The sequence below is a fragment of the Salminus brasiliensis genome, chromosome 14 (assembly GCF_030463535.1).
Source record: "Salminus brasiliensis chromosome 14, fSalBra1.hap2, whole genome shotgun sequence".
NCBI lineage: Eukaryota > Metazoa > Chordata > Actinopteri > Characiformes > Bryconidae > Salminus > Salminus brasiliensis.
This window is the reverse complement of record NC_132891.1, coordinates 27,096,924-27,117,163: the sequence shown is the minus strand read 5'-3', so window position 1 is coordinate 27,117,163 and position 20,240 is coordinate 27,096,924. Positions and strand designations below refer to the sequence as shown.

The 20,240-nt window shown below is 41.3% G+C and overlaps 2 protein-coding genes across 2 annotated transcripts in view; one reads left to right on the top strand and one right to left on the bottom strand.

Annotated features, from left to right (window-relative positions):
* Positions 1 to 393: 393 nt before the first annotated feature.
* Positions 394 to 8,172, bottom strand: racgap1 (Rac GTPase activating protein 1). The gene is made up of 17 exons (XM_072696761.1): positions 8,027 to 8,172; positions 7,246 to 7,333; positions 6,954 to 7,156; positions 6,432 to 6,574; positions 6,261 to 6,330; positions 6,107 to 6,160; positions 5,932 to 6,009; positions 4,752 to 4,869; positions 3,751 to 3,896; positions 3,471 to 3,635; positions 3,088 to 3,183; positions 2,409 to 2,607; positions 2,108 to 2,213; positions 1,780 to 1,912; positions 1,351 to 1,477; positions 1,033 to 1,144; positions 394 to 861 (listed from the first exon to the last, which is right to left on the bottom strand). Exons 2-17 carry the CDS (start codon positions 7,328 to 7,330, stop codon positions 786 to 788), a joined length of 1,911 nt encoding a protein of 636 aa, XP_072552862.1. The 5' UTR covers positions 7,331 to 7,333; positions 8,027 to 8,172; the 3' UTR covers positions 394 to 785.
* Positions 8,173 to 8,875: 703 nt separating this feature from the next.
* Positions 8,876 to 20,240, top strand: part of LOC140577215 (inactive dipeptidyl peptidase 10) — a 65,454-nt gene continuing 54,089 nt past the window's right edge. The window contains exon 1 of the mRNA XM_072697079.1: positions 8,876 to 9,067. Coding sequence (XP_072553180.1) covers positions 9,029 to 9,067 — 39 coding nt within the window. The 5' untranslated portion in view covers positions 8,876 to 9,028. The remainder of the gene's footprint in view (positions 9,068 to 20,240) is intronic.

Here is a 20,240-nt window from a genome sequence, read left to right as displayed (position 1 = left end):
CCATGGTCAATTCCACATCATCGCAGTCATGCAAAAACATACTTTTTGCAGTTTTTTTTTTTTTTTTTTTAACGATGACATTAAGGGACAGGTCTTGCTATTTCAAAGAGATTTTTGCAGGGCTGCAACAATGGCTGTGCATAAAATTGACTATGAGCAGAATGCAGTACTGCTACTTGAAAAGACAGTCGCTTCAGATACAAATAGATCTACATATAGCATGAGTACAAACAAGCAACAGCATAAAAGCATGTATACATCAAATGTTTGACAGGTGAATCTATGAAATACAGTATGTTAAAATCTAAAACCTTTTGACAAATAAAGCAAAAACATACAAAATCTAGCAAGTGTCAGACATTTGAAAAATTAATGTTTACTATGAAGCCTCCCAAGGTCCACCCATATTCTGATGCACCCCCCCCCCCCCATCCACTTAAACAAGATTTTAAAATTAATTTTATAATTCTCTTCTAGATTGTTACAGCCAATATTTCTGTAACAATATTTTCTGTTCAATATCCCTCTCCCAATTGACAATGTGAACTTAAAAACCTCAGCACCAGATGTTACTATCAATGTTGGGCTTCTTGATAAAGAACTCCCATTTCAAATGACAGTCCTCTGAGCTTAGGAGTAAATGGTAAAGATACTAATGGAAGTGCATATTTTTGAACATCCATTTGGAGTCCAAATTTGCGATTAGTATACAAGCATAAAATACCTAATACAAAATAGTACAGAGGGAAATTATATATATATATGTGTCCCGGGACTGTTTATGGTTATTTTAGAAGAGGAGAAGCAAAGAAGTTACCCTGGCGACTAAAGCTCACTGTAGATTTGCTCTTGCTTCCAAACCTGTGAAATAAGGTATTACCATAAGTCTTTTTCAAGAAACATATCAAAAGCAATTAAGGCAATCATTTATAAATAAATAAGAGTTACACCATTTTTTTTTTATTTGTCCTTATGTGCCAATAAAGAGTTCTTTAATTTAGACTTGTTCATTAAAAAAACAGATACACTTACTTGGGAGTGATTGCATTGAGTGTAGCGTTCCTCATACGCTGAGACAAAGAGCTAGAGGATGGAGTTTTGCTCATGTGCTGCTCTGGGGTGGTGAGGGGACCAAAGATACTGCCTGCAACCAACAAACCTTTTACAAATCAAGTTTACACCACCTACACAGAAGTAGGATTAGGTTTGATACCCAAGGATATTTAACAAGAATGAGACATTTAACGTATTTTCCCTTTTCACAGCCCTAGCAAGCAGTTAATAAATACCATAAAGGATAATCTCATACATAACATCCAACATAAATAAACGCAACCCGAGTGTACATACTTTTTTGGTCAGGAGTGGCATACACATTTGTGTTCTCAATGATATGATCACTGTGAGCTTGGTTCTGCTCCACCATCATGAACTGACTCCAGTACTCAACAGGCAGACCCAGCAAGCGTTCCACAACCTGAGACACAGGATGCGCATTTCTCATGTTTTGATAATTCTGTGTCATGTATACAGATGTGATAAGGAGAACCAAGTTGGTGCTCAGAAGATGCACATGAATAATCAGGCAACTATGCCTTTAAACCGTTTTTAGAGTAAGTAGCAGTGTAATATGAAATTTGATTTATGAGCATACATTTAACATGCATCTGGTTTCCTCCTTTGGAAACCCTAGTCAATAGAATTCATAAAAACAAGCAGCTTTTGATTTTCAAATAGTTCAAACTTTGACTTTTAAAAAGTCTATTCAAGATCTCTTACCTTAGGCTGGCGTTTGGTATCCTGCAAAATAGTCATCGGATCTGGATCAGCAACAGAGTGACCGACGATAGTGGGGCCAAACACACGGGCCAAGTTACTGACATCCATCTTGGTATCTGTGCTTTGGGCAACTCTGGGGAGGGAGAGGAAAGAAAATGGGAGGAGGGGAAAAAGAAAAAAGCAAGCATGACTTCACATGTGCTTCTGCTTGGCTGGAATTAAAACATGCAACACTGACCCTGGATATAAAAAAAAAAAAAAAAAAAAAAAAAAAAAAAAAAAAAAAAAAAAAAATGCAGTGGTGGAGAAACTTGAGCATACAGCTTACCTCTGCAGGTGGATGGTCAGGAACGCTAGTGTATCTCTGTTGGCCTGGGGCAGGTCACTGATAGTCTGGTACATCAGTGCAATGGAATTGTCGTCATCAGAAAGCTCTGAGAAGACGCAAAATTAGATTAATGGATCAGTTTTTAAACTCTTTGCACACAGCTTAAACCCCAACCCACACCTTTTTACACAACCCCCCCCATATATTTTATTACTATTTCCACTCATCTAGGACTTCTTAAACAAAATCCACACTCAATATTGTCTCTAGAAAGATACATTTAAGAGTGTTTCAGACCAACCTGCAGCTTCCATAAAGTTGCGGTTGAGCCGGAATGTTAGCAGCGGCTCTTTGAGATTTCTCAAGAAGTCTTTTAGAAGGCCAGTGATGCAATGTATGTCATCCACCTTACTGAGCAAAGGAACAGTCTTCCCACGCAAGAACTTCTCCTTCAGCTCCTTCACCACACGATCAGCGCCAGAAAGACGGTACAAACCAGTCTGAAAGAACACAAAAGAACCAGGCATTCAACAATCTGCAGGAGTCTCATTGCAATAAGATGTACAAGCTTATCCAAGCGTGTGTTTGGGTTTGTCTGTAAATGGGGAGGTTTATTTAATAAAGAAAAAAATTAACGTAGCAGGGTCAAAAAGCTAGAAGAATGTGCAAGTAATCTAACATTCTAGTGCATGCTGATAGACAAAAGAGGGGTAACTGCTTAATTCAAGAACTATGCAAATGCAAGTTCTCCCCAAACATCTGCAAGATCCCACAATTTATAAACAATGGAAAAGGTTCACTGAATTAAATAATGAAAGTTACTGAAATGTAAAGATTCAGTTAGTTCTTGTTCTGCTCTATAAAAAGTGTTTCTATGGGTTGGGCAAAAACGGAGTTGCAGCTGTGTGTTTTGAGAGGGGGGGATTCTGCAGACCCTCCCCTAAACACTAGGGGAAAAAAAAAGAAAGAAAAACCCTTACCTCATGTAGGCCTCTCTGTTCAATCTCATTTACACAGTGCACCACCAGTGGCGGGATCATTGGGGATGTAACAGACACGTAGTCTGCCAGACTGCCCTACAAAACACCAAATACAGCAGAATAATACTAAGGTAATTTTCATTATAGCAAGTAAAGCATACAATACTATGCATTAAGTAACCTCTGCTCAAAGACACTGCACCCACAAGAGTCTATACACTACCTATATAAAATAATGACAGTTTAACAGTGCACATATATTTATTTTTACTACCGTGGGGGGGGGGTTTACACTTGTGTTAATGTGAGGTGATGGATGTTATTTGATTTAAATAACCAAACCCCAATTAAACCAATAGTTTGAGTGGGTTAAAACATGCTACCTCTCCAATCTTGACTGGAGTTCCAGCCACGTTAGGGATGCAGGGAAGTGGACAGCGCTCACGGCACTCAGGGTGGGCCACCACACGACAGTCCCTGCATTTCAGAGAGATTTTGCCAAACTTGATCCTTTTCCCACACGGAACACAGGACTCAGGCTTGATCACCTAAAGCAAGAGCAAAGCGCCTTTTAACACAGTAAATTTTTTCAGTGACACGCAATATTATCAGTACTGCTGAATGCATGAGGCATTCATTTTTCTTAACATACAGGAAGCATACCGTTTTGGAGACAAACTCATGTAGGCGAACACCACCTTGTGGGGTGCTGGGCTCTGTTTTGCTCTCCCTCTGCGGCCGGCTGGGCTGCTTGAACACATCCATAGATTGGACGGAGTCAGTGTCTGCAGTGTCCCACTCCATAGCAGCTACAACAAATAGCAAGAGGAAAAACAAAGGTAAATTTACAGGGTTTATGCTTGCCATACTGCAACTGGCAAAAGTGGCGCAATTTTGTAACGTGGTACTCGCCACGAACGCTGTGCTTCATTTATAACGTACAAATTCAAAGAAGCGCTTTAGATGAGACCACAGACATACTCACGAAAGGAAATTGTGTAAAGTATTAATGCTTAGTGATCACAGGTTTAAGTGCAGAGGTTGCAAAGATGGTCTTTGGCAGCCATTTTGACCGACAGGGCACAACCCAGAAAGGTCTCATTACCAACTGTACATACAGAACAAGCTTATAGATTAGTTTAGATAAATATTACTAGGCACAATTAATCGTGATACTGATTTGACATATTGCCTAGTCCAGAGACTGCTGCAGAGCAAACGATTTTGCACCCGAGGGTGGACTTTCTGCACCATGCGCAACAGTGTTCTACTGGACCTACTGCGACACTTGCCACATACTGGACAGGGTATAAATTGCTTATAACAGGTCACATTTAGCGTGGTAACCTGAAAAAAAGCCCAAAAGACTTTTTACGCTGCCTGTATGCGTGCAGTCTGCAGTGTCGCACATCGCTGCTACGAAAGTATAACTCTTAACTTAATATGTTGCAATGCATAAAGTAAACTTAAAAAAAAAAAAAAAAAAAAAAAGTACTACTCCAATACAAACCTGTCCTCGATTTCCTTGAGCACCAATGGTAATGAACACTTAAATAGCTGAAAAAAAAAGCACTCATTAAAAGCTTTTGGATTGCATGACCAATGTAGCCGAAATCCCACTTTTAATAGACCGACTCTAAAATTAAACTACAGTTGGAACTTACCAGTCTTTCTTCTGCTTCTGGTCCAATAAGGTACAGCTTCAACAGTGGTGACAGCCTCTATAGTGCCTCCATTTTTAGGCACAGTTACAGTGGTCTTTGCCACCAAAGACTCATTTCCCTATGGGCATTTAAATATAGGTTATTCACAGAGCACCAGAATCTTTACATGTTTTTTAACTGCTACCATCCTGTTCATCAAAACAATACAGAAAACTGTTCTTAATGTTAATACAAACGCTCAAACAAACATTCAAGTAATGCTGAATAAAACCATGGCACTGTCAAATCAGGCATTTCTTGGTCTGAACAACTTTAGAAACATCACACACACACACCTTATAACAGGTCACATTTAGGCTGGTAACCTGAAAACCTTTGTTTCACGCTGCCTGTAGTCTGCAGTGTCGCACAGTATAACTCAGGCTTAACATGTTGCAATACATAAAGTAAACTAAAAAAGGTACTATTCCAATACCATTCTGTCCTCGATTTCCTTGAGCACCAATGTTAATGAATGAAACACACACATACACACTTTGGCAATTCCTCTTTTGTAGCTGAAACTTAAACTGGAGACGCACCAATACGATGCTAGGATCGGATATTGGTCCAGATACTAACAATTATCTGGATCGGATATCAAATCATTAGAATCATTTACCGAACCAGATTCCTGCACCGCCGGTATTCTATGCTTCATTCCTCAGGATCAGAGTAACCTAGACATGATGCACAGATCGTAGCAAACATCAAGCCGGCCATCTACCGGTAATCAATGAGTAATCCAGCTCATAACACAAACGCATAACAGCTCAAACACAAATCACCTTCAGCAGCATGCTCTGTTTAATCAAGAGGAGAGCAGGGAGAAGGGGTAAGGCGGGGATCTCGCATACGCAGACACTGCCGAACAAGTGTCCCAAAAATCACCAGATTACATGCTTGTCACGAAATATCAATATTTCAGATTTAAACCACCCATCACCATTTTTGAAAGCCACAGCCTTGCAGTTTCTGCCGTTTTCACCAATAGGGAGACTAGAGCTAAACTGTTTGATTAAAGACTCACACCTGTAATGGAAGAAACCTGAGGGGTAACGTCACTGCCACAGCTGGTCTATGATAAGGAGAACAGAGAAGGAAGGTTTGGATAGCTCATTTTGGTCTCACAGGCATTTACCTTCTCAGAAGTGCGGCCAGTTGATCGAGACCTCTTGGCAGCAGCTGGTGGCCCATCTGCATGGTTTCTGGAGGAGCGCTAAATTGAATAAATAAACCTTAGATATCTGATGTAAGGAACCAAGATAAATGTACCTCAACAATTTTGAGGACGAATATACAAGTCACTAGCATACTCTTTTATGACGCTTCTTCAATCGAACAGTTCTGACAACAGAGGAGTCCCAGTCCTGTCAAGGAAAAAACAAACTTCTGTCTATGCAGTTATATGAAATACAACAATATTTAAAAGACACAACCACAAACTTATGTTGCAACAAGAAAGGTTACCAATGAATCATCAGTTTTATCATAACTGATGTCTGACAAGATGGAGGCAGATTCATCAATTGTGGTCAACCTGCAGAAACAGTTACATTTAAGATCAAATATTTTATTTCTAAGCATGATCAGTAAAGTGCAGAAAATGCATTTCAAAACAGTGCATCTCCCCCGCCTCACCTTCTGCTGCTATTGAGATTAGCAGGTGCCTGGGAGCGTGCATTAAGAAAGGCCAAGGCTGAGCGCTGCTCATCATTCAGCTGGATGCTACTGCTTGAACCTTCGGTGACCAGCAGATCTCGGATCAGCTGGATCTGACGATCCTGCAGACAAAAAAAAGGGGGGGGTGTGATGCATTATACACCCATGCCACATTTTGATGCAGACCTTGTGCTAAAGATAAAAATGTCAAAAGGGGAAGAGAGGCACGGTGTTACACTATCTATAGGTTTTACTAAAGAAAACAAATCCCAATCCTCGGTCAAGTCTTTCATCGGCTTTCCCTTGCTCAGTATTCACTTGTGTACCAACCTTTATGTTTAGACTCCTTTGCCCAGTTTTGTCTGCCTTTTTTACTAACAATTTATTTTGTGCCATTCTCTCTTTTTTTTAAACTACACACTTGTATAAAGTGGAATGGAAGGCAAATGTCAATCAGCAAATTTGCCCTTCTGCAATGAGTAATGTCTCCTGGTTACATACCAACTTTTCACAGTCTGCTTCAGCTTTTTGTCGTCTTCGAATTTCCACGTCCACTTGGTTGCGAGCATGTTTGAGCTTGACCTCCAGAGCTCCCCTCTCAGTCTCTGCCTTGGCGAGCACCTCCTTACAAGAGGCCAAATCCTGCTCCACTCTGAGCCATTTACGACGACAGTTCTCAAAATTCAGAGCCATCTGAATGAACTCTACAAATGCATGCACACGTGTAAGGAATTATGTTCTGATGAGATGCACAAAGCATATTGCAATTACAGGTGACCAACAGTATACTCACGGGGCTCAATGCTTTCATTGAGGACGTCAACATGGGCTCGAAGGTTTTCAAACACGCCCAAAAGGTTTATCACAGCAGTCTCCATGTTCTACAGACAAAGTGATAAAGATACAATTGATACTACAAGATATTTATATAACTGTCAATTATATTATTAAAGTTAATTAATTAATTAATTATTTTGCGAGATGCAAACAGACGCTGCACTCTAATGTTTCATTTTCACGTTGTTACTTAGCATTTAGCCTAAGACAGTAAATGACTAGTGTTGAAACAGTAGCACATACATGTACAATATTACTTTATAGCTACTACAGTAATTCGGGCTGCTACACAAGTCCTCGCGACCCCAGTTTTTGCTCAGCTAGCTAGCGTCAGCTAAAGGAAAGCTACGTTATAGAGCTAGCTAGCTACCAGTACAGTACTATGCAGTACACAGCTAGATTTATTACGGTCGATACCTAGCGCTACATATCTTAGCTAAGTAGTTAGCAAGCAACTTAGCTAACAGACTCAGTATACGAGTCAACCCTTTAAAAACATTGGTAGCAAGCAAGCCATCTGCCTTATAGCTACATGCTGAAAATAGCGATTCTCTTTATGTTTAAGTATTTGGGTAGTTCTTATATTTACAAATCTGGTCACTTTAAACAGAATAACGCCGCAACGTCAAACACTGTCATCTAATTGGAAATAAGAGCTCAGTCATACTAGTGGCTGGCTAGCTAGCTAATACATGTCGATGAACAGCTGCCGTAGATTAATAGTGTAAAATACTTACTAGAGCGTTGAATCCTCTTGAGCGTCAGTTGTTTTGGCAATATTTTTTGGGCCGAAGACTGGAAAATAGCTGTTTTGGCTAGCACTAGCTATACAACAAAACGATAATTGCCCATCAGAACGGTTCGGGTCGGAACGTATTGCTAACGGGTTAGCGTCTGATGTGGTTGCATTTCAAATTTACGCGCTAGCCAATGAGCGTTGAGCCTGCGCAGGCGTATAATAGTGATGAATCACGAATAGGTGGAGCCTCATTAACTCTATCCTCTGCTCTGATATTTGTAGCGCAAACCGCACATTAACCACGCATTCACACAGTGTTTTTAAAAATTGCTTATCTTTAAAATAGTTGAGATTATGCATAAATAAATATGTTCGAATTTGCATTCCCTTAAAACCAATTCGATTAAAACCAACCTGTTAAAATTGTATTTGAAAGTGGGCATAGTCCAATAATAATAATAATAATAATAGTTCTTAAATTCTTCAATTCCGCTTCCTTGTTAAATCCACCACTGGCTGCAGTAACCTACATTGCTACATATTCCACAGTTGTCACACAGTTAGTAACAAGACGTATTGTGTGTGTGTGTGTGTGTGTGTGTGTGTGTGTGTGTGTGTGTGTGTGTGTTAGAGACAAAGAGAGAGTTAGAGGTATTTTCCTATTTTTCTCATGGGAAGTTTGTTGAGCGAATGTTATTAATAGCGAGTTGATCTGATTATTCATTTTATTCGTGATCTATTCATCAGTCCCTATTCACACTGACCGTAGATCGTGGTGGACAGAGATAGTGAGGGAGTGAGAGAGAGAGAGAGAGAGAGAGAGAGAGAGAGAGATGGGACGTGAGAGAGATGGGTAACTTTATCCCCGCTGTAATAATGCAGACTTGCTGGTGGTCGTGTTGAGCGATTATTTCGCCCCAGTGTAAACGGTTTCAGCGCGGGAAGAGCCAAAGGCGCGAACCTTTTCTGTAAAGCTCGCTTCACTCTGAATGCTGCCAGCATGATCGCCACCACACAGCAGAACATGACAACTGATCTGGTAAAAAAAAAAAAGTGCATGTGTTTCTAAATCTATTTTTGTCTCTCCGTCGCCAGTGGCTAGGCTAATGCAGATGCACATTGAGCGGTGTGCGTATGTGTGTGTGCACATGTGTGGGGGTTTTGCTTTGTACCAAACGGACAAATGGCTAAAATAAAAAACGGTAAATCCAAGCGTGAGAGCAGCATGCTGTAAGAATCGCTATACTTAACGTAGAGCTAGGGAGACCAGTCACTTGGCATGGTGGCATAATGCCCTGCAAATTTCCCATTTATACTTTTAAACCCCAACAATGCACTTCTTTTCTTTATTCTGCTCTGCAGTACCCCAGCCAATCTCCGCTTTTAAACAAAGCATTGCAAAAATCGAACAGTGTTGTGCATTTGTTTTTTAGTAATCCCGATGGTACTAACGAGAGTCGTTTGCAGAGCAGAGACAGATGTATTTGTTCACAACCACAGTTTAGGATGATTGGAAGATAATCCTTTATTAGTCCCACAGTGGGGAAATGCTCATTGTATCTGTAGAACTGAACTGAATTCAAACAAAAACCGTTGTTTGTCCTCGTATCATAAATTACTTGTTTTTGAGGCAACTCAGCAAAACGTTGACGCATTTGCTACTGGTACACACAGACATCATTAACTTATTCAGTGAATGGGACTCTGGAGAGTGCTTTTGCCAGCCCACATTTTCAGAGTGTCTCCTGAGGAATATGCATGAGAATTGGCATTGGGGAACAGATGAGTATGCTTAGTCTTAATGGCCCTGTTAAAACACTGTCTTGATCTGGTTTAATAGTGGCTAGCAGTTTGACAGACATTGGGGTGTAATTACGTTTGGAGCAGTGAAGATATACACCACATTTTTGAATATCAGAGATGATTGACTCATTCAATTTGAAATTCTCTCTCCTCTAAATGCTTGTGAGAGGCTTCTTTTGTGTTTATTTTTTTAATGGTATCAGCAAGCATGATTTACACCCAAAGCTTAGGCCCATGTACAACACTATGTGAACACATTCTGTAAACAGTTTGTAAGTTTAAAACGTTTCATAAAGTGTTTAGTTGAGTTAAAAAAGCATTCTGTTGCTTTTTACCAATTTTTGGCTTAGCATTTCTCACAGTGCACCTTGAAGGAGGTGGCAAAACTGTGTATGTTCACTGTGACACATTGTAGCTCAGGAAGATAAAGCACATGGGTAAGTGTTCTGTTTTTCATAAGTAAAATAATGACACATTAGCTAAGTACACTCCATAAATCAATAACAACCACTTTTATCTGCATTAAGTTGAAATAGTTGTTTTCTGTATGACTATCAGTCTCATCATTCTGAAGGAATTTTCACTCACTCTTCTTTACTATGTTGCTTCAGTTAATTTAGGTTTGTGGGCATTTATGCAAGCTCTTTTGCAAGGTCCTACCACAGCATTTTAAATGTGTTGAGAACTGGACTTTGACTGGGCAATTGCAACACCTTCTTTTTTTTCAGCTGTTCTGTTGTAGATTTGCTGGTGTGTTTGGAATCATTGTCCTGTTGCATGACCCACTTTTAGCCAAGCTTTAGCTGTTAGATTGCCTCACATTTGACTCAAGAATGCTTAACTGGCATGCATTTTTTTAATATTATACTATATAATATAATACTATTTAATATTTCACAGATATTCTAATACATCTGGCCTGGGGTTTACATGCACTATAATGGACATGAATGTGATGGCAATATTGGGGTCTCAGAGATATATTTGAAATAATAGTTTTCGGGGTCAGGTTAAGTGTTCAACATACATGTTCAAAAAAAATAAATAACACAAGAATTTGATGCATAAATTTGGAAAAGGGGTTCTGAAATCAACACAGGGTCAAAATTATGCATATAGAGTAAAACAGATATATATATACACACACAGCACATTTAATGTTTGGTTTAATGTCTAAATGTCCCTTAACAAGTTGCATTTTGACCAGATGGTTTTATTAAGCCATCAACAAGTTTGGTGGTTCTTGGGATGTTCCTGACCATCTGAACCAATTATACTCTCATCTGAGATATCAGATCAGGTCTACACCTTTCTGTAACTTGTACTTCAATAAAATTGATTAATCTGCAGTTGTTTAGAAATGGCATTTGTGATTTGTGTAAATCTACAATTAACCTTGTAGATCTGGACTGTGTGTTGGTCAATCCAGTGTTTGAGGTCATTTTATGTGGGCACATATACAAGCTACCAGCTGTAGTCAAAAAATAAAATTCGTCGTAGAAAAATAAATTCTGATGTTCACAAAACAAGAACACGAAAATAGTGCAGTATAAATCTGTCAGAGCATGAAACAGTATGCAACAAAGGATCTGCAACACAGTACAATACATTATTAATTTACTGTACACACCACTGCTGTGTCCCAAACATTGTGGTTTCCTCAAATGAAGGGGGGTGGGGGGTGGAGGAGGTGGGAGCATGTAAAAACTGCTGTAATATCTAAATACTAAAAAACTAAAACTAATGACTAGTGTAAAAACTAGTCCTATATTGAAATTTTTACCCACAAATGAATAGTTTGAATTAAAACAAAAATGAAAACAGTGCTGTACAGAAGTTGGTTGGTTGGTTGGTGTGGCTTAACAGATAACACCACTTCCTGCCAGTGAGCTACCACACAACTTGGGAGACTGAGGTTCAATTCCCAGTCTGGGTGACTATGCTGCACTACACCTATAAGAGTCCTTGGTCAAGACTCCTAAGATTGCATTGGCCCACCTCTGTAATATGCGTAACCTTGTAAGTCACTCTGGATAAGAGCGTCAGCTAAATGCTGTAAAAGTAAATGTAGAATGCAATGAAATATGTTTTTGTGCTAAAATATTATGTAGGGCACTGCAGGTTTTATATTCTGGAGCATGTTTATTTACAATTTCTGAGCAGTGCTTCTTCTGAAAGGAATGTACAGAAAGGGAGACAGATTTGTGGCAAGCATTCACTTCAGGACTGGGTGTAAAGTGACAGGTTTGTGGGCTGAATGAAAGAAGGGGGCGCAGAGAATCTCTGACTGCAGTGAAGGCAAACACCAGCAGTGTTGCTAGGTCTGTCATGTCTTCTGGGTCCAGCTCCATACAGTATATGGATAATGAATTCTCTTCTCTATGGCCACTCAGACATTGTCTTGTCCTGTGAAACTACATAGAGCGTCTTGCAATGAGGATTGTGGATATGTGCCACTACACTTCACATGAACATATGCACAGAGTACTAAAGTATAAAACCATCTCACTGTCATTTTGTAAATACCAAAAAGCACAGACCACAGAATGACTGGTGCTATTTAGAGATTTCCAAGCCCTGCATTTCCTGTAATGATGCTTTTGGGACTGAAATGGTGCAAAGGAAATGAGCATGTGGCTATCACCATATGTTTGGCATCAAAGTCACGCCACCCACAACAAAATGTCTTAGTCATTCTGTTTACTACTGTAGTAATAATTAATGATCATCTCAAGTGTAAACCACATCATTACTATTTTTGATAAAACAATATTCATTTTAGTTCTTTATTTAACTGCCTTGTATTTGCCTATATGTGCCTATATATGGCCAAATATATTATGACCACCACTGGTTGGGAATGAACTTGGCCTGGGATGTCACAGTTACCACATGATAGGGTTTCCCAGCAAACACACAACATTCTTACAGAAGACTCTACAAACTGCAAAAAACTGGTCATGTGTTTGCTGTTCAGGAATGTTAGCGGCCGTATGGTGTGTCTACTCAGCAATAATAAAAGACATGAACAGTGCAACTGTGTGTTATTAGTTTAGTTGGGTTGTGTTTGTCGATATGTATGTATCTCTGGCAAATAAAATGGAATAGAAATACAGACACAAAAGAAATACCAGTACCAATACCAGAGTCATGGCTGAACCCCCAAATACCTGTAAAACAAATGAAAATGATATCTGTTGTATCCACTGCAGATTAAGGCAGGATTCCCCAACTTGTTTTATCCAACAAGCCATGTGTCCAATTTTACTCACTAAATGTTCTTTCACTCAACAATAAATTATTAAAAAATAATTACCATTATGATCTGTCTGTAGATGTAATTCATTGAGCCAATGCATTGAACCATCAGTATGAACACGTTGATAGAGTTCAGTACTTAAACAACTTACACTGTTGTATTACTGGGAACTTAATCAATCACTACAGACAAAGGGGATTTTTTCTGACATGATTCTAGTAGCTGTGAACTTGTTCAGGCACCTGACCAATGTTTACACGTGTCTTCTCTCCGAGCCTGATCTAAGAACTTTCTGTTCAGCTTTTGTTCATCAGATCTTTTTCTTTTTGGCTGTTTTCAGCCATCTCTATATGACAGCGCATGTAGTTCAGGACATAGTTAGCTAGCACGTGCCAGTTATACCTTGGTTTACCAGAATTTCTGCTGAAGGAAAAAATCTTCCAGGGCAGGGATGCGTACAAAAAGAGCTTAAAATATAGATTAAGGATTCCAAGGAAGAATACAGAGTCCAAACTGGAGTACAGGAATGCGTGTGATCATTGGAGAAGCCTGAATGACATAACAGGCTTTAACAGTTCAACCAGTTCTTTTACCTTTTCATAACACCTCTTCTGCTCCATTGTCCTCTACACTGTCTCTGTCTCAGCAGGGACCATTTAGCCCATCCCTCTCCTACATCAAACATTTAAACCTTTGACCACCAGTAGCCACTGATTGTGACAGTCTCAACCCAACATTCCTGAGCAGTCCAGCAACACTAGACCTACATTTACAGCTGATCAGGTATAGAAGCAACTGAGGAAACTCAAACTGACCAAAGCAGGACAAGGTGGCATTGAGTATAAGGACAGAAGTGCAATTTCTCTCAGTACATCTTTAACCTTCACTGCAGTCAGGAAAGAGCCCTAGTCAGGTGGAAAACCTATTGTGTTGTGTTGAAAAGGCAGTGTCCTTTGTCAATCTGTTGCTCTCACATCTAGGGTGAACATGTTTTGGTTTTCTAAAAAAAAAAAAAAAAGCATTGTGTAAGGGGTTGCTCTATGGCAAGGCATCCTCCTGCCACTAGGGGGAGGTCCCGAGTCACGCCAGCCAGCAATTAAGCCTGATGTACCACACCTGGGCAAGAGGCCATATAAGCACTCAGATCTAGTTGAGTGGAAGGCTGAGTGGGTCTCATTCTTCTTCATGTGTTCCTCCTGTGTTTGTTTCCCTCTGTCTTTTGCACACATACACTTGTTTAACAGAAGAAGGCAGGAGTGCCTGCCTTCCCTGTAACCTCTCAGTTCCTTCCAGTTTCTTTTGGGAGGTCCTTTTGTCTTTTCCTCAAGGTCTACGAGGTGGCCAGCGTTCTCCCCTGGCAGCCTTTGTTTTCACGCCTTTTCGTTCACGTTTTCAAACCCACCCCTTTTAAGTTAAGTTTGTTGGCTGCTGGCAGAGTCTCGCGACGTGGCGGCCTGTGTTCGATTCCCAAGTGACTTTATTTTCGCTTCAGTTTTGCCTGCTTTGAAATTAAGTTCTCTGCACTTGGGGCCTTTGGTCATGTGATCGTGGTAGCTCACTTAGTAGCGCCAACATGGCGGCCTGCTTCAACCCCGCTGTAGGTGAGCACCTCATTGCAGAAAGATCCAGCCAAAACATAAACACAGCAGAGCCATTTAATTTAGAGCAGGCTAAAATCGCTCTAGCTAGCCTGGGGGCAACTGAGCATGAGCAGGCCCTGCAGCAGATTCTTTCTCAGCTGCAGGGTCTGACAAATCTAGTAGGACAACTTACTAGCCAGCAAACACCTGAACCTCCCCAGGAGGAGGCCGCAGCTGCCCAAGCAGCCTCAAGCTGAGTCCTCTTTACCGGCCCCAGAGAGCTATGCTGGTGGACCAGGAGGCTGTAGAGGATTCCTTCTTCAATGTTTACTGGTTTTCGAGCAGCAGCCACCCCACTTTCTGTCAGAGCGTGCTAAGGTGGCATATAACATCTCTCTCCTCACTGGTAGGGCATACTCTGGTGTGGGAGCCTCTGCGGCCTGGTTTGCGGCTGCACTACCGGATTAATCCGCGCCAGGACAGGTGGGGATTGTTCTTCACTTGGTTCGATTTCATACTATCGTTCCGACCGGACTTGAAGAACATCAAGCCCGATGCTCTTTCTTGCCAGTGTGCCTCCTCTATCAAACACGCCCACAACCATGGTCCCCAAAACCCGGATTGGTGCACCTATACAGTGGGGACTAGAGGACGCAATCAAGCGGGCTCACCTCACTGAACCTGATCTTTACATACCTGGGCCTGTAAGGAAATGGGTGCTTCAGTGGGGCCATGTGTCCTCCCAGGCAGCACACCCAGGGACTACACACACGCTCAAGCTTCTGCGACGGCGATTCTGGTGGCCCCGCATGGAGGGAGACGTGCATGCTCATGTAGCTTCCTGTTTTGTGTGCTCCCAATGTAGAGACCCCAGAACCAGGCCCACTGGTCTGCTTCTCCGACTGGCCATTCCCACGCGTCCTTGGTCCCACCTGTCTCTTGACTTTATCAAGGGGTTGCCCTGGTCATGTGGCAAAACTGTCATTGTGGACAGGTTCTCGAAGGCTGGCTGCTTTGTGGCTCTTCTAAAGCTGCCATCAGCTAAGGAGAGAGCTGAGTTAGTGCTCAACCAGGTGGTCCAGGTTCACAGACTCCCCTCGGACATTGTGTCAGACTGTGGGCCCCAATTCACAATCTGGTTCTGGGGTGCCTTTTGCTGACTGTCTGGCTTCCACCCCCAGTCTAAGACAGAGAGGGTCAATCAAGACCTGGAGCGTACCCTCCACTGTCTGGCCCTGTTCCTCACCGTCTATGTGGTCTGATCAACTGATTTGGACGGAGTGTGCACTCGTCCCTGGGAATGTCACCCTTTGAGTGCCAGTACGGGTACGCTCTGTCCATGTTCCCAGGACAGGAGACAGGAACGGAAGTCCAGTCAGCTGAACAAATGGTCAGGTGCTGTCGAAGAACCTGGCAGAAAGCCCGCAGGTCCCTGCTGTCTGCAGTAGCTGCTCAGAAGTGCTATACGTAACAGGAGGCGAAGGCCAGCTCCAACCTATCGTCCTGGGCAACGGGTTTGGCTTTCGGCTAAGGATCTGCCCTTGCATGGTGTCCCCTGCAAGTTTGCTCCCCGTTATATTGGAGCATTCAAGATCCTTCGTGTGTCACGCATCAAGCCTGTGTTGTGTTCTGTGGGTCCCGCCAACCCGCCAGGCCCTCATACAGTTGGCGGTGCGCTGACCTACACCGTCAGGCGTCTTCTGTCAGATGTCCGCTGGGTACGTGGTGGGCTTCAGTATCTGTAAGAGGTAGCTCTAGGGCAAGGCCTCCTCCTGCCACCAGGGAGAGGTCCCGAGTTACGCCAGCCGACAATTAAGCACTCAGATCCAGTTGCCCACTGTTGGATCTTTTGACTCTTGTTGAGTGCTTTTATCAGCCACCTTCTCGAGTGGAAGGCTGAGTGGGTCTCAGTTCCCTTATTTCTTTCGGGCGGTCCTTTTGTCTTTAGTTTTCATATACCTCAAGGTTTTTAAGGTGGCCAGCGTTCTCCCCTGGCAGCCTTTGTTTGTTTTCCCGCCTTTCCCCCACTTTGGACGCAACATTTGTTTTCTTTCCATACGTTTTTAAACCCACCTCTTTTAAGTTCCGTTTGTTGGCTGCTGCCATAACTGCCGCTTTAGGGAAGTGGCAGAGCGTCGGCCTCACAATTCGGTGGCCTGGGTTTGATTCCAGAGTGACTTTTTTCTTTGAAATTCCACTTTTAAACTGTAGGAGGAGCCAAGGAGCAAAAAACTTTTCAGATTTTTTTTTTGTGGCTGATTTGTGTAACACCATGTGGGATAATCCTTGCCCACTGCAACAATGATCTACAATGAGTCTACCCACAGTATGGAGTACTGATCTCCTGCTGGCTAAATTGTGAGGTGGGGGGCGTGGTTTGGACGTGGACGATTCTTAATCGACTCACAAATGTTAGCTGATGTAGTGTGGAAAGGCAGAAATTGGAAGTGCAGAGGCCGGACTGTCTGTGGCGTGCACAGAATACAGACACGAGTTGTGTCTGAAACTGTTCACTAGCCCTATTCACTATCCCATAAATGTAAAAATCCAAATCACTCTATAGGGCTTATAGGGAAGAGATTTCAACAAGGGAGTGAATGATTTCAGACACGCGTGACCTTACTGCTGTGTGGAGTGCGATGTATAATCAATCTGAAACAGGCGGCCTTCCTTAAGCTGCATGCGAATCTTCAAACCAAACAACGTGATTGATTATGGACATTCCATGTCTGTTTAGTGTACATTGTTTGTACTCTATGTATTATGGTGCATTGTGGGATTGTTACAGTGCACTGAATATTTAATATGTTTTTGGCACCACTACAAAATGGCAGAAAGTAGTGCACTATATAGTGAACAAGGCACAGTCTCAGACTAAGCTAAGCTCAGATGGATGAGCAAGAAATCCAACCAGCACTCTCTGTATTAAAAGCTAGCATGTGGAAGCTCTTTGACTCTACAACTGGGTGTTTTTAGTTGCTGACAACCAGAATTCTATCGAGCAAGCAATGTCAAAGCTGTCACGCTACTCAGAAAAACTGCAAATTATAGACTCTATTGCAATGTTTATTGTTTACTTGTGTCCATATTCAGTTGTTTAGAACCAGATCTTTGCACTATGTTGTGTACTTAAAACCAAAGTCATGGAATCACTAAAGAAAACAGGTAGGATAGCTGTAATGGGATGCGAGGACATCCATTGCCACAGAATTCTATGTCTTCATAACTGCACATTTCTTCGTAACTAGCTTCTCATGTCCTCCATACCAGAGCAGTGATTTAGAGACACAGCAAATATGGCTGAACTGTTAAAGAAAGTGTAGGAAGGAACGACAGATCACTTAGGAAGATTTAGTTTTAGTTACTGATAATGCATCCAGTCCCACTGCAGAACCTTTCAGTTGACTTGCCACATTGCTTTCTTCTTTATTAATTATTTATAAATAAAAGAAAAGTAAATTCCGTATGGCTCATTATAAACATTATTTTTTATAGTATTCATATTAATAAAGTTTTTTTTTACATAAATATTTTGTTTTAGTAGTCACACAGTGAGAAAATGCATATATATCGAACCACATAGCAATTTCACTGGTTGCTGCTTAACTCTGCAAGTTTCAATAAAGGGATGGTGTCCATCAGTCTTAGTTATATATGTATATTGTATATGGTCTCTCCTCACAAATAGCCAACTATCATGTGTGCTTACACATTCATCAGATTTAACTGTCTTTATACTTATTTAATGACTACCACCATGTTAAATGACTAAAGATGTATTGACAAAATATGGAAATCAGTCACAGATTGTAATAATGCAAATCATCAAATTGAGACAAAGTGAAGCAACTGTCAAAGATACATAAGAATGTCAATGTGTATTTCAGGCATTGCTGTGCATCTATAATCTGTGGTTTCTGGACTGAATGCTGGTGGCTGAGAAATGTTTGCCATATGTGACTTGATCAGATGTTTCCAAATTATGCAAAGCCTTGCATTCTCTCACAGTCTCATTAGCTCTCTGATTTTGTTCAAAATTATTTATTGTGGGGTTTTTACTTGACCAGACGCTGAAGTTAAAAAGCTCCCCTGAGTCTAATTTATAAATTGCTCACAAACCGATAGAACCTACACAAAGTAGCCCTGCTGTGGTGGGAGGAAATTGAATAATTGTATCATGGGCTCTTTTTATTGTGTCAGCCACTAGTGGTTCATGGAGGAGCCACTAATGAAAATATATTCATGGAATAGGTCTTATCCTAGCAATGCAAGGTTCTTCCTTGTGTTTTTCAGTGATGAGTGGGAAAGGACCTGGTATTGAGTCAGATAGAAATATTAGTACTGGGTACTATTAAAGGTTAATTTGATATTTATTTCCAAAAATATTACAATTTCTCTGTTTCAGATGATGTATAAGTTTGCATTGGCTTTATACATAGTAACTTGGTGGGGTAGGATATTATTGTATTTGTTAATAACATGTCACAACAACTCTTGCCACAGACACTGTCAGTGTTTTATGGTTTTTGACAGTGTATTGGTCAAAAACCATAAAACATCAGACCAAAATTGTATAGTAATCTATGCACATTCTTTGTCTGTACACTCTTTGGATTAATACCATGCTGCCATAATTTAGTACCGTCACTGAAAGGCATGCACACACTCCTGAAATTCAGAAGCCAGAGACCAGTGTGGGTGACTGGCTCATCAGAGGCAGTCCCAGCAAAGGGGAAACAAAGACATGGTTTTAGTTGAGACACTGTCCGAACAAATCAAAAGTCCGAATTCTTTGTCCGAATCATTCAAAGAAATACTTGGTGCAACGTCCCATTGATTGAATGTGTATTGAACTGTATAACATAACAGAGAATATCTTCCCCATAGAAACAATTAGAGCTTGGTGAAATATTATCCATACAGATCAATTGGTATAAATGTCACATATAACAGTTCTAAATACATTAAAACAGGACTGTGCAAGGATCATTCTGGTGTAATTTTACATTTATGGCATTGAGTTGATGTGGACAAACTTCATTGACGAAAGATTCAAATTATCATTTCATGCCTGGAGGACACTTTTATGAAAGTGAAACCTGTGCGAGTTCCTTTTTGACTACTGTATTTTACTAATCCATGACATGTATCTATTGCAATGTACAAATCAATATTTACATATATCAGTTTCCTGTTTCTGTTCTGGCAGTGGTATCTGCGCCTGCTACAAGGCAAGAGTGCCAGTTGCCCCTGTCTCTATTTATGTTCAGGCAATGGCGACTGCCCCAAGGCAAGCAGTGCCAGCTGCCCCCACCCCTGTGTCCAAGATGGCGGCACCCTCTATCCCTGTCCCACCTTGTGTCCTGCTCCCTGTACTGCCTGCCTGCTACAGGGCAAGCAGTGCCAGCTGCCCCTGTTTTGTCACACCTATCCTAGTTTTGTCATGTTTCTGTCTCTTCTGTTCTGGTTTTAGCATGCCTGTTTTATGGCTTTGTATTGTATCTCGTCAGTTCTAGTCCCAAGTTTTCACACCTGTACCCTGTTCCTTGCTACGCCCTCTCGTTCCCTCC

Bases quoted from the DNA above. Each gene is read 5' to 3' on its own strand.
- racgap1 (XM_072696761.1), bottom strand. From the start codon at position 7,330: ATGGAGACTGCTGTGATAAACCTTTTGGGCGTGTTTGAAAACCTTCGA. The intron at 2,608-3,087 runs GTAAGGGTTTTT...GTGTTCTTTCAG, and splicing joins AACAGAGAGGCCTACATGAG to ACTGGTTTGTACCGTCTTTC. The intron at 862-1,032 runs GTAAGTGTATCT...CTTATTTCACAG, and splicing joins CTCAATGCAATCACTCCCAA to GTTTGGAAGCAAGAGCAAAT.